General features: G+C 40.7%; 1 protein-coding gene across 3 annotated transcripts in view; it reads left to right on the top strand.

Moving 5' to 3' along the window:
• Positions 1-12,379, top strand: part of KCNQ5 (potassium voltage-gated channel subfamily Q member 5) — a 303,061-nt gene that overhangs the window by 258,395 nt on the left and 32,287 nt on the right. For 2 of the 3 annotated variants that reach the window (XM_074581370.1, XM_074581369.1), the window contains exons 6-9: positions 2,480-2,590; positions 4,537-4,632; positions 7,911-8,005; positions 9,527-9,553. In XM_074581370.1, coding sequence (XP_074437471.1) covers positions 2,480-2,590; positions 4,537-4,632; positions 7,911-8,005; positions 9,527-9,553 — 329 coding nt within the window. The remainder of the gene's footprint in view (positions 1-2,479; positions 2,591-4,536; positions 4,633-7,910; positions 8,006-9,526; positions 9,554-12,379) is intronic. The other variant, XM_074581371.1, reaches the window with a different exon arrangement.

Here is a 12,379-nt window from a genome sequence, read left to right as displayed (position 1 = left end):
CCCAAAGGTTCAAGTTTATCTTTGACTTCTTCGGAAGACAGTTCGGTGACAATATCATTAATATGCAGATGACACTTAGTTCTGTTTCCTTCTTGTCAGCCCAGGCAGGAGATATCTCTGTGCTTTCCAGTGTCTGGCAGAGATAGGGAGCTGAACAGAAGCCAAGAAACTGGGCTTGTTCCAGAGCTTCAAACTGCTTTGCGATGACTGGCCTGGAAACGAATTTTGAGGAACTTTTATTCAGGGATTCATTTGTTCAAGTGCTTTGTTGCTCTCTGGGTCTTAATAGCCTCAAACTGTTCTGCACTTGCCCTCTGATGAGAAGAGCGGGGAATACCACCGTCAGCAAACAAAGGAAAACCAAACCAAGCCCCTCTGCCAGGCCAAGAGCATGGCTGCATCAGCTCACCTCTGCCAGAAAAAAGGGAGCTACATTCCCACCTCCCTTCCTCCTTATTGCTCTATCTCAGCCACGCACTGCCTTGTGCAGGCTCTGGAGCGTGTTAGGCACCTCCATGAGCTAACTCAACTCACCAAAACCAGCAGAAACCAACCATGCAGAAACGTGGCTAACGCTCTCCACCCTCCTGGGTTGCACTGGCTCTCCAAAGAGTCCAGCGAAAGCTGGGAAGAGGGGTTAAGGTAGGGAAGTGAAGAGGAGCAAGGAAGGAGAGTGAGACCCGATAAGCACACAGGGTGGTGTGCCTGCAACCAGGCTCACATTACAAAACTTGAGACTTGATAACCCCTTGAAATTTCAGCTGCAGCCTTAATTCAGCTCACTCTCTTTTAGTCACTATGCCTTTCTCAGGGTATATTACACCCGCAGTTTGTTCCCAACAATGGGAGCAATTAGAAGCACTGTTTACTATCTACAGAGCCCTAAATAGTTGAAATCTAATTACTTCCAAAAGACTTTCCTTCTTTTGTCCTGTGGTGACCCCAGCATTAAATAGAATTGCTTTGGCCGTCTTGCCTAGGAATGAACTTTGAGGAAGCTGGAAGAGAAATAATGTCTCTAGAAGGCATTTTCCTGAAGAATTCATTCCAGCCAGAATATTTGCTAAGCCTGAACTTGCCCACATTTGGTACACGATGTAAAATAATTCTCCGTGCACATGTTCTCCCCTAATAACAGGCCCCGGAGTCCTTGGCATTCAGCCTCCCGTTGTCTATCTTTGTCCTTTAACATCGTGTGCCGTTGCCTGAGCACGTGCCCTGCCGCCTCCCAGCCGGTCTTCGGAAATCCTCCACTCTGCCCACACCTCCTGGTGCCCGCACAAGGCAGCCGGGGGGTGGCAGGGGTCCAAACTACCCAAGAGGGAAGCGCAGAGACATAACTTTCTCCTGCCCCAGGTCCAGTCCCCAGGTTTGGCACTGCTGCGCTTCCCAGGCCAGGAGTAGCCTGGAGGACATTCGCCTGGGTCAGGGAAGACCCTCAGCCACACACGAACATGAAGTCAGAATCTTTTTGCTTTGGAGATATGGTCAGTAAACCACAACCACGCACCATTATTTGCATATGTGCTGCATTTCTACATGGCCTGTGGTCAATGAGTTGGATGTGGAGAGCCTTCCCGCCTGTACCAAACTCTGCCGTCATCTGCACTGTTGCTACATGGCAGAGGTGCTGGCCTCCGCAGCGCAGCTATCGAAACATCTGTATGCTGAGCCTCTGATTGCACTCGCCACATTGAAGGGATTACAGATGCCCTCCTCTTTCTCTTTGACCTCTCCCCACGTATGTCTGAGCTAATGTTGTCCAACAGCCTGAGGTAGCTCTGCATCTGCTGCTGCCTAGCAGTCTTTGGAGCTTGTCAGGAGCGATGTAGGTATATCTGAGCCTGTCATAAGGAAGGGGAAAGGACCAGGAACTTCTTAAGGTTCCTTCCAGCTTTTGATCACTGTTTTTTGTGTTTTGGAAGATGATCCACTTCAAATTGTACCGATGGACTTGTAGAAAACGCAGCTCCTTCTTGTTCCTTTGACTTTTTCTCATCTGTGAACTTCAACTTCCTTTTAGTCCAACTATATTTTTACAATGTGATCTCTGTATAATCCATATTTGTGTAGTTGTGCAAATACATAGTTATATTTCCCTGCAGAAAATAGGTGAAACACCTTTACACCCATGGAAAAGAACACTTTTTTCTGCCCAACTCACATAATTTCCCATCATTTGACATCTTTGAGATCTCAGACCTTCTGCTTTGTTATTTTTAAAACTGATTTATTGCTTATTTAGGTATTTTTCTCACATTTATTATTTACCTCAGTTTTATTCAGTCATAAAGAATATTTAGAAAAATGCATTAATGTTAATTTGTTTATGTTCAGTTTTCTTTTAGAAACAACTATATATATTCCATGTGTCTTGGAAATGCATTATTGGAAATGCTGTTTCATGCCATGTAAATAATCTGCAACTAATCTCTCGGTAACTTCTGGTAAGCCACGATATTCGTTAATTTCTTTCTAGATCACATTGACAACCATTGGCTACGGAGACAAAACTCCTCTTACTTGGCTTGGAAGGTTGCTTTCTGCAGGATTTGCTCTACTTGGCATTTCTTTCTTTGCACTACCTGCTGTGAGTATGCCTAGAAAATTTGTAAAAAAGTAATAGAAACTGCAGTAGCTCCTACCACTGTTATGATACAAAAAGCTGAAGGAAGATCTCCGCATGAACTGTTTAAGGCTTTTTGCTCTCTGACAGCATAGGTGAACTGCTATCCGAAATCCAAACAAAAGGTTTAGCGTTGCTGTCATTACTTGAGTTTTGGGGGCTTTCTCTGGGGGGCTTTCTTTGGCCAGAACAGAACTGGGAAATAATCCTAAATTAGGTAGCATGCTATTGTGTAAGGTTGAAATTCCGTTCTTTTGTTATGAATTGTGGCTCATGCGTTACTGCTTTTCTTTCAGATTTTTGGAAAAATCAGCTGATATGTTTTTCTGAATTAGATTCTATTGCAAAAAAAAGTGAGATATTTCTAATAGGTTGTCTTGTATGAGCATGTTCAGGCTACCAACAGAGCAGTAGATAGCAGTAAATCAATCAAAAGTTGATGTTGTTGAATGTAAAAATGCAACTACCATTTTCTGTGAATGATTGTAAATAAACATGATAGTTTATTTATGTTGCTTTTATTAACGTTCAAGAGATTTTAATGGAAATGGGAATCATCTAACGACTAAAGTATAGCATAGCTTCAGAAATAACTTTTCATTTTTGTGAGCGAATTTCCTTTCTTTTTTAAATTAGTATTGAATAAGCATGAAACCAGAAGTGACGTACGCATTTTGTTGTATTGCATCCAGTGCAACATATACAGAAAGTCAATATTTTAATACTTGGATTCATTATCTGTGGATCACAATAAATTATGAATGTTAAAATAATACATTTGTTTTCAACGATATAGACAAACCAAGATTAAAAGTCAGAATTTGCTAACAGCGTTGAATCATCTAGTGTACTGCATTTATTTCTTATTCGAAGTACAGAGAGTATTTCAGTATCTCTGGCATATTATAGTACATTATAATTATAATTAATACATTACCTGTTTGGAACCTTTGCTATTTAATGGCAGTTACTGTAATTAATTCTCTTTGTTACCTAGTCACCACTAACAAGAAAGTTAGTGTTACTAACTTTCAGGACTACAATGAACCTGTAAAAGATGAATAACTTTACATATTCGATATGCCAGAACTTTTGTTCCTCATGTCATATCTATGTACAGATACTCATTTTCCTCACGAACACTTTTGTGTTGAATCTGTCTGTAAAACAAGACATATGTGTGAATCGTGTGCATTTCTAATATCATTTTATCCTGACTAAGAATCAAGTGGAAATACTCTTCCGCATAATGCAGACACGTCCAGCAGAAATACTACGCTCCTTGCAAGCCAAAGAGGGAAACATTCTCAATCTGTTGTTCAGCAGCAGTCAAATTTGTCTTCCTTATTCGAACATAAAAAAGCCAAAAAGAGAGACGTTTCATCGTCAGCTTTTTTTCATAGCCTATAGAGTGAACAATGGGGACTACTTAGATGGGAAAGTGAGAAGAAATGGTCTTAATCTGTAAAGCAAGGCATTTTCTAAAATCAAAAGTTATGATAAGCACTGAAGATACAGACTTTGAAGCCCATATATATCTGGCATATTTGGCAGCTGGTCATTTCATCACTCCTGCCTTAAATTCCTCTGGATGTTCCTGCCTGATGTTTTATATATAGCTATATATCCGTGGCCCTTAGAGCTGCAGGAACATAGTGTAGCGCAACCCCGAGCAATGGTTGAGATGAGCGGTCGCTGGTAGCACCACAGATGTTATCTCTTAAGTAAGGAGTCTCCGGCCTCACCACGAATGGGCACCATTGTTAAGCCTTATACCGTCCTATACTGTCATAAACGTATTACCTGAAGAAATCATATGGCGTAACATCTTCACAAAACCTCTGTAGTTGGTTGTGTATATTTGTTGAAAAAACTACCTACATAATGATAAACGGCGTACTGTATTGCAGGGCATCCTTGGCTCAGGATTTGCGTTAAAAGTGCAGGAACAGCATCGTCAGAAACACTTTGAGAAAAGAAGGAATCCAGCCGCCAGTCTAATTCAGGTAACTATGAAATCAGTGAAAAGATAACAAGAGGTGACTTAAAGTACATATTGGAGCAAGTTTTATTATTTCAATTTGGAAGTTTTTGTGGAAATAAGGTTTAACAGATTGGTTAGGTTCGTGAAATAAGTTTATTCAGCGATTACCGTGTGTTGCCATAATTGTGTATATAGCATTTCTATGTGTGGTTTTTGAGTTCTTCTATCCATGCTGAAGAAACCAAGCAGAGGATGTCAATTGCATGCCTGAAGTTAGCAAATTACCTGGAAAAACAGAATTGATCCCTAGACAACCCAACTGACAGCACAGCACTCTTGCCTATATTACGCTACTTTTCATCTACTACAGGGTTTAGAGTGCTCCAATGAATGATATACTTGGTGAAAGTGAAAAGTGTCCTGCCCAGAGAATTGCTCTCACTATTGGTCAATTCAAAAGCTGGAAATGTAGGCGCTAGCAATTCCAAAATGTCTGAAATTGTCTGAAGTGGTTTCAGCTCCAATATTGATGTAATGGTGCAGATCAACGATTTAGAAAGATTATTTTTTAACAGAAGTGGCATGATAATTGTTAAAGAGCTGTTTCACATGGGTTTTTTCCTTAACTTACATTCCTAGTTAGAAATGAGAAAAACCTCTAAGAATGATTTTGCACCTAGCTTTACTCTACTTGATGGACTGAAAAAAAAGAGGGGAGAAATAATCTTCTAGCAACCTAGTTTATTTGCTTGGGATCCTCAGTGTTTTATGTGTGTCACTTACACTGTTTTTTTAATTCTGAAATAATAAATCCAAATAAAGAAGCTGAATGTTAATATACCAGAGTTTCGTGGTAAGTTCAGGATAGATGCCAGACTGTCTCTGAAGCATTCTTAAAGTTAATAAATGTTTTCCATTCTTACTGTTCAATGATTATTAGATACTAAATACTTGAGATTGTATATTTATTAGACTAATTAATAAGTATAATTGCACTCCTTTTGTATCTATTGCACTGTAGAATGAATGAATGAGATATTTTCTAGCACATATATTCTAAACTGTTTCTTACAAGTTTGTTTGCCAGAGGAAACACACAATAGATTTAGGGTTTGGATGTAGCTCTTATTATTGTATGATAGTTCAACCAAAGTATTAGTAAGACAGCATGCTAAATAGATTAAGAGCAGCTAACTGACCGATTTCAGAAAGTGACTCTCAATGGGCAAAATCGTTGTGAAAGGAAGATATTTGTGGTGGGATCCCATGATGAAGGCTCTTCAGCATTTACATGTTCATTTTCATGTTCAGCATTTTCAGTGGTCTGGAAATAATTATAAAATTGCTGATGGAGATATTTGCCAATAGCACAAGGCCTGGCAGAATAGGAAAGATGAGGGCAGGCACCAGGAATGAACCCGAGGATGATCTGGGTGACATTACAGGGTGGAACGATCCCTACCAAATGTCTTAATACACCAAACACAAAACTTGAACTAGAAACGATTAATTCAGACTATTACAAGAGGTTTCTATGTTAGTATTAGTGACTATGGAAAGGACTTGACGAAGGATGAGAAACACAGAGGAGAAAGAGTGGTAAAGAAGGGTCAAGAGCTTCATACAAGTTCCCAGTGTTACTCCAGCTGTTTTAATACAGTCCTTAGATACAGAACCAGAAAGGTAACAAGTAGGAGGCTGATATTACCACTGTGGATGGTGATGCTGTTACTAACACACCACATATCAACTCAGCATCTACGGTTCATAAATTAGCCTGGAAAACTGGAAAAAACAAAGAAAACATTGGAAAAAATGAGTCCAGGACTGGAGAAAATTTCACATTCATAAATGCAGGATGTGTCTAAACTGCGTATCATTGTCTACTGTAAAAGTGCCTGGGCTTTTTTAAATTGCCTGTTGAGGATTTGATAATGCGCTACCATGGAAATCAGTGTGCTCTAGTTTATCAGGATAATGTCTATTTTCTAATCAGTTACTCTGTAGAATTAGTCTGTGCTAACTCCTCTGTTGCCATAGATATACTGTCTGCTGGAGCCTTTACCTGACTTAAAGATAGCTAAGGTATCGCTATAGAAAAATGAAATGTTTCATATGGGTATACTTTTCTCAGTTTCTTTAGATTATAAGAAGTATTCAGTGTGAATATTATTTGAGCATAAAAGTCCAGAGAGGAAATACTGGAACCTAGAGGACTATTTAATGTAGCAGACAGAAACGTAACAAATACCTCTGGCTATAAGACAAAACCAAAGACTTTCAAAGTAAAAACAATGCACAGATTTTTGACAATGAGAATGATCAGCCAGTGGAACAATTTACAAAGTGAGTGACAGGTTCTCCATCTGTAAATGAAGACTAGATGTATTTCTGAGAGATACGCAGTAGGAAAACACAGGTTATTAGACTCTGTACGAGAATACCTGGATGACATTTAATGGTTGACAATATACAGGAAGCGCAGACACTCAGCTAGTACAAATTAATATAGTTATGTTGACATCAGGGAAGCTGTTCCAGGTTGCAGAACGGAGGATCTGCCTTACTATCTACATGCAGTTATAAATCCAAACGGCGAATACGTTTTCAGTGCTATGCTTTGTTCACTCACCTTTGAAATGATTTATTTCATGTTTTTAAACATTTAGCAGTGTTTCAGACCACAGAGAATACGTCACTTTTCTTCTAAATGCTTTTTGTCTGGTTTTCATTATCATCTACAAAATGTATTACGACACTTTCGTTACCTCAGACTGCCAGTTTGTGTGGGTGTCCCCTATGGACTTGTCACAAATAAATCACTGCAATGCTTTTTTGAGCACCTTTATGTACTGAATATCTTCTGGTGCTTCCACAAAGCCAATAACTCTTACTTTACCCTGTAAAGTGTGATTCACAAGAGTTTTGGTAGGTTTTTACTGGTATTTCCTTAATCAACCTAACAGAGCGCATCCCGATCTGAGCAAAATCCCCTCTCTCCGTAATCAGTGCGGTGGCATTGTCACTTCATGTTCTTGGATCCTTTGTGCTTTTCTATTGTTTCCCCATACCAGGCTTCTTGGCGGTTTTATTCTACTGACGCCAGCCGAACAAACCTGACAGCCACCTGGCGATATTATGAAAGTATTCTTCCTCCCCTCAGGCATGTATCAGTGCTATGAATGATAAAAGAAAGCCATGACTTGTATTGGTTACTAATCTGCTTTTCAATTTTTTGTTTCATCCCCTGCTCCCTCTTGCCTTGTTTTTTTCTTTTTTTACCATATATCCTGCACGTAGTGTGTATGGCGTAGTTATGCGGCTGATGAGAAATCGGTTTCCATTGCTACCTGGAAGCCTCATTTGAAGGCCTTGCATACCTGCAGCCCTACAAAGTAGGTACAAATATGGCAGCTGGTGCTGTTATCGATGTCTGTTCGAGCTTATAGAGAATTACTACTTGTCTGTTTCGTCTTGTTTCGTCTTCTTAAGTCCTCTCATTAAAAATTTCAACTAACAAATCAGATCACTAGTACTAGAAGCCTAGGACAGTGGGACAAATACAAATCATTGCCATTGACCTGAGGCCAGGCATTAGAAGCGTTTTTGCAAAAACCCACTCATATATCAAGGTTAATGTTTCACCCAGTTCCAAATTATCTCTAAGGAGGGAAAGTTCAACGCAGAGCTTGTTCCTTGATTTAATGGTATTTCTGTGCCTGTGCCTCTATATCAGGCTGTAGCTACAGATCTACCTTTGCAAGGGGAGAGAGCCTTGTGGTACTCTGCAGGTGAATGCACTGGGGAATTTGCTCCTTTTCGTCATAACTTCTCATATATTCAGTATTTCCTTAGGGCAAATTATATCCTCAGTTACACCCCCAGCCAGTAGAAGACGACTAAAAAGACCTGATGTCACAGTTTGCAGACAGGAAATATTTGATGTCCTAGTTTGGGTGAGAATTCACAGAGCACTGGCAGCCCAAGACTCTTCAATAATTCAGTAGAAGATTTACCAGAAGGTAGTAAATTGACTGATTCAATGCAGGGCACAAATCAGGAAGTAAAAGATACTTGATAAAGATCAAAAAAGCAGAGTGCTAAAAGCCTTATGGGAAAGCTCTGACAAGCATCCTAACTTGTTATTGCAGACGGCGCGAGAGAATTAGTGGTTTCTCTCAGAGCTGGGTGATGAACATCCACATGACAGTAAAAAGGTAATCATGTGCCAAAAAGCTCAGCCAAAAAGAGGTTTGGCTGGCTACCCAAAGCTGATCTTTGAATTTCAGAGAGTTGACAAGAACAGAGCCACAAGTAATCCATTACCATAACAGTAATTCCAAAACGCTCCAAACTAAAAGGAACTTTTACATTAAAAGTTACGTGGGATATTGATTTTTGACATACGCAAACAGGTTAAAGGCAACACTGGTATAAATGGATGGATATAAAATTACATAAATAGTGAAGCTGTGTCCCACCTAAAATGTTCTAAAATATGACTGTCCCTCAAAAGTGCATCTAATTGTTATTTTAAATAAGCGTATTGCTGTGCTATCCTAAAATTAAACCTTTTTATTCACCAGAGATAACTTTATCTAATAAGAGCCTACAGCTTTCTGTTATATATGTGTCAGCAATGCATTTTGCCTAAGTGCTTTGCCAACTCAGTCTGCAGTGGTATGTACTCAGCATGTTCTGCATGTGTTAAAACAACTGAAAAGTTTCTTTTTCAGAAGCGTTGTAGTTACGAGTCTTGCTTAAATGTTTTCGTGGTTGCAATGTAATGTGTGTGTTGTACACTAATTAACATATCCATTTACGTTTATCATATATCTAACATCATCTGTAACTAAGTAATGCGATTACTATCTGCATAACAAGTATGTTTTTCCCTCCCACTCCCTGACCTGAAGAAAAGAACAAGGGGAAGCTTCTAGCAGGTTTGTAGTTTCTTTTGTTTCTTTTATCTGTGAAATCGCTGCTTCTTAATGGCTTTTAGATGTCTCGGGTTCTGTACAGTAGGTTCAATGAACTGTAACTGTTAACCGATAATAAACAAAAATTGCATTTTTTTTAAACTCATATCGATAGACTAATGCTGCTGAAATTGGCTTCTTTGTCCCAGTTTTTGTATGGAGAAACTAGGCAATTTTTTTACTTTTCTAGCCACATGTTTTAGCTTTCAGGGGGAGCTCAGTTTGAACAGCGTCAGAGCAGCGAGTGGAGCAGCCTCCACGGACCCAGCTCCTGGGCCAGGACGCGGCCCCCGGCTTCTGCCATAAACCCGACACTCAAGGTTTCCAGGAATCGCAGTGGGAGTCACAGGCACCTAGTTGAGTTTGGCTTTGTGAACAAGCCCGCCAGCCCCCTGTCGCACGGGGAGGATCCCCCGACGGGGCTGGTTGGATGTCACCTTGGCCAGGTTCTGTGCTGCCCTGCAGGTGCATCCTCAAGGCTTCCTCAGTGCTGCGTCCCCACGTCGCCTAACCTTTTCCTGCCGTCCCCTCCTCAGGAGCATTTTGGCACATGGCAGGTGGGGGGAAAGCACCGCTGTGGTGGCTCACCTCCTCCCGGCTGCAAGGTTTGCACCCCGGCATGGCCCTGTTTGGGCTGAGGAGGCAGCCTGGCATCTCTCCTTAAATAAGCCCCACCACTAGGAGGGCAGATGGGGCTTCCACCCAACCTGGCTGCCTACAGCACGCAGTGGCAGGCTTGGCAGGGCTATCCTCGCTGGGTAAATAAAGCCCTGGAGGTGCACAGTCCTAAGGCAGTAAGAGGAAATGCTGCTCTTTGCTGTACTTACAGCTCGAATCCTTAGGGACGGGAAAGGACTCGGCGGCTACAAGAGAAATTACACTACCTCCAAAACTCGCTAGGGATGGGAGTCTACAGGCGTTTGGCAGCCAGCACTGTGGTATCAGCACGGTCAGAGAACAGTGGAGTTTACCTCCAAGCAGAAAACAATGAAAAGCCAAGAAAAAAAATGTTGGTGACACGTCAACCCCTGAAATACAACCGCCCCCGAGTTGTGCTGTGGTTCACAAACTCTTCTGGGTTATTCAGTCAGGGGTGGAAAGTCTTCACATCAATTACCCGCGTCCTGTTCCCTGTTCCAGACTGGTCCTCCGGCACCCGACTCCATCCTTTTCCCCGATGTTCACGTAACTGCTGTTAGCGTCACAGGAACTCGAGGGGACTGGGTTTGCTCAGAGATGTCCCTCAAGAGCACTTCACCTGCTCTGTCCGTTCTGTGACTTTTCGTATACATCACCTCCATAGGCTTGCCAGCAACATATTGGTCTCATTAAATTATTACAGCCTGATTGAAACTTTTTTGCACTCACCAGCCATATTTCCTACTCCTCCAACAGCAACATTTAAAATTGACTTCAGCTTCTTTAAAGGCGAGACTGAAGTTGGCAGTAAATAAGTATGCACCTCCAGAACAGTGATTTGTGCAGAGGGGAGAGGTTATTTCTGGTTGTACCTGCGAGCACTTAAAGAGACAAATTTACCTAGAATCAGTAGAAGCTAGATGCAAAAAAAACCCCAGGTGTCGAAACTGTATTACATGCTCCATGTTAGTGATAACTGTTGTGGTTTTAAAAGTAGTCAATGATTTCGCCAGATTTTTTCACTTTATTTTCAATGAATGGAAGATGTTTGTCCCTTCAGAAACTCTCAACTAATATGTGCGCTGCTGCAAATTAGTGTGGGCATAAAAATGAACTAGTTATCTCCTGAGATCCTGGTCTGCGGTAAAAAACCCTACTGACCACTCAGTGCCTTTTAGAAAAGGTGTGTTTTGTCAGTGGCTGTTTATCATTCTTATGCTCATGTATTGCTGTGTGTTTGTATCACTTAAAATATGTGTGTTGTATGTGATCTTTTGTGGTAAAAATGTAATTGCAAACTGCTGCAACGTACTTCGAGATAACTGTCCTCCGCTGTTTAACTTCTTTCTTACTGCAATGCTGAGTGACTTGCATGGGATGCTATGTGAACTAAGTAAGCTGCTTCTTGTTTCACTCTTTAAATGGAGACGTGTTTGCACAAGTAGTGCATTGGATTGCTTTCTGAATACGCTCTTTGCTCTGTACTCCATTCTAATAACAGTGGAGAAAAACTTTTATTACTTTAGGTGAAAGTTGATTGGGGTTTTTTTCCCTACCAAAATGACTTTTATATTTACAGAAATGAATTCTTGCATTTTGTCCTGTATAGACCTACAGTCTTTCATTAGGTAGCTCAATGTTGCTGTGCATTTGAGTTGAGAGAGCTGTGCTTATGAGGTTGTCGCTTCTTACTGATTTTAAGAAAAATATGTACGTTGTATTTCTCAAAATATTACACACAAGCATTCCAATTATTTATCAAAAGTAATGGTAGACAACCTCTCTGGTGTATCCATGCTGAAAATGAGATATTTCTAAAAACCATTTCTAGAGTTCTGCAAGTTATTTTAAAAGCCTATATGTTAAATTCTGTGTATCTACAAATGCACACACTGAACGCAAATAGTATTTATTTCTGTTCAATTATACAACGTGGCTGAAATTCTTCCTGTGCAAGAAACTAGATCAAGACTGACGAATCTTACAACATCCTGAGAGCATAAGCCGTCATAAGCTGTGTGTAGGACATGCATTGGGTGTCTGCAAAGGATGAACGTCACCCTTTGTGTTGTCTAGTGTTGTGATTAGTGAGCCTGAATACGAATTGGCTATTCAGACAAGTCTCTCTGGTGCAATAAGGAGGAGTTTTGC

This window comes from Larus michahellis, chromosome 3, assembly GCF_964199755.1.
Source record: "Larus michahellis chromosome 3, bLarMic1.1, whole genome shotgun sequence".
NCBI lineage: Eukaryota > Metazoa > Chordata > Aves > Charadriiformes > Laridae > Larus > Larus michahellis.
Note: the sequence above shows the minus strand (reverse complement) of the source record. Positions and strands in the feature narration are given on the sequence as shown.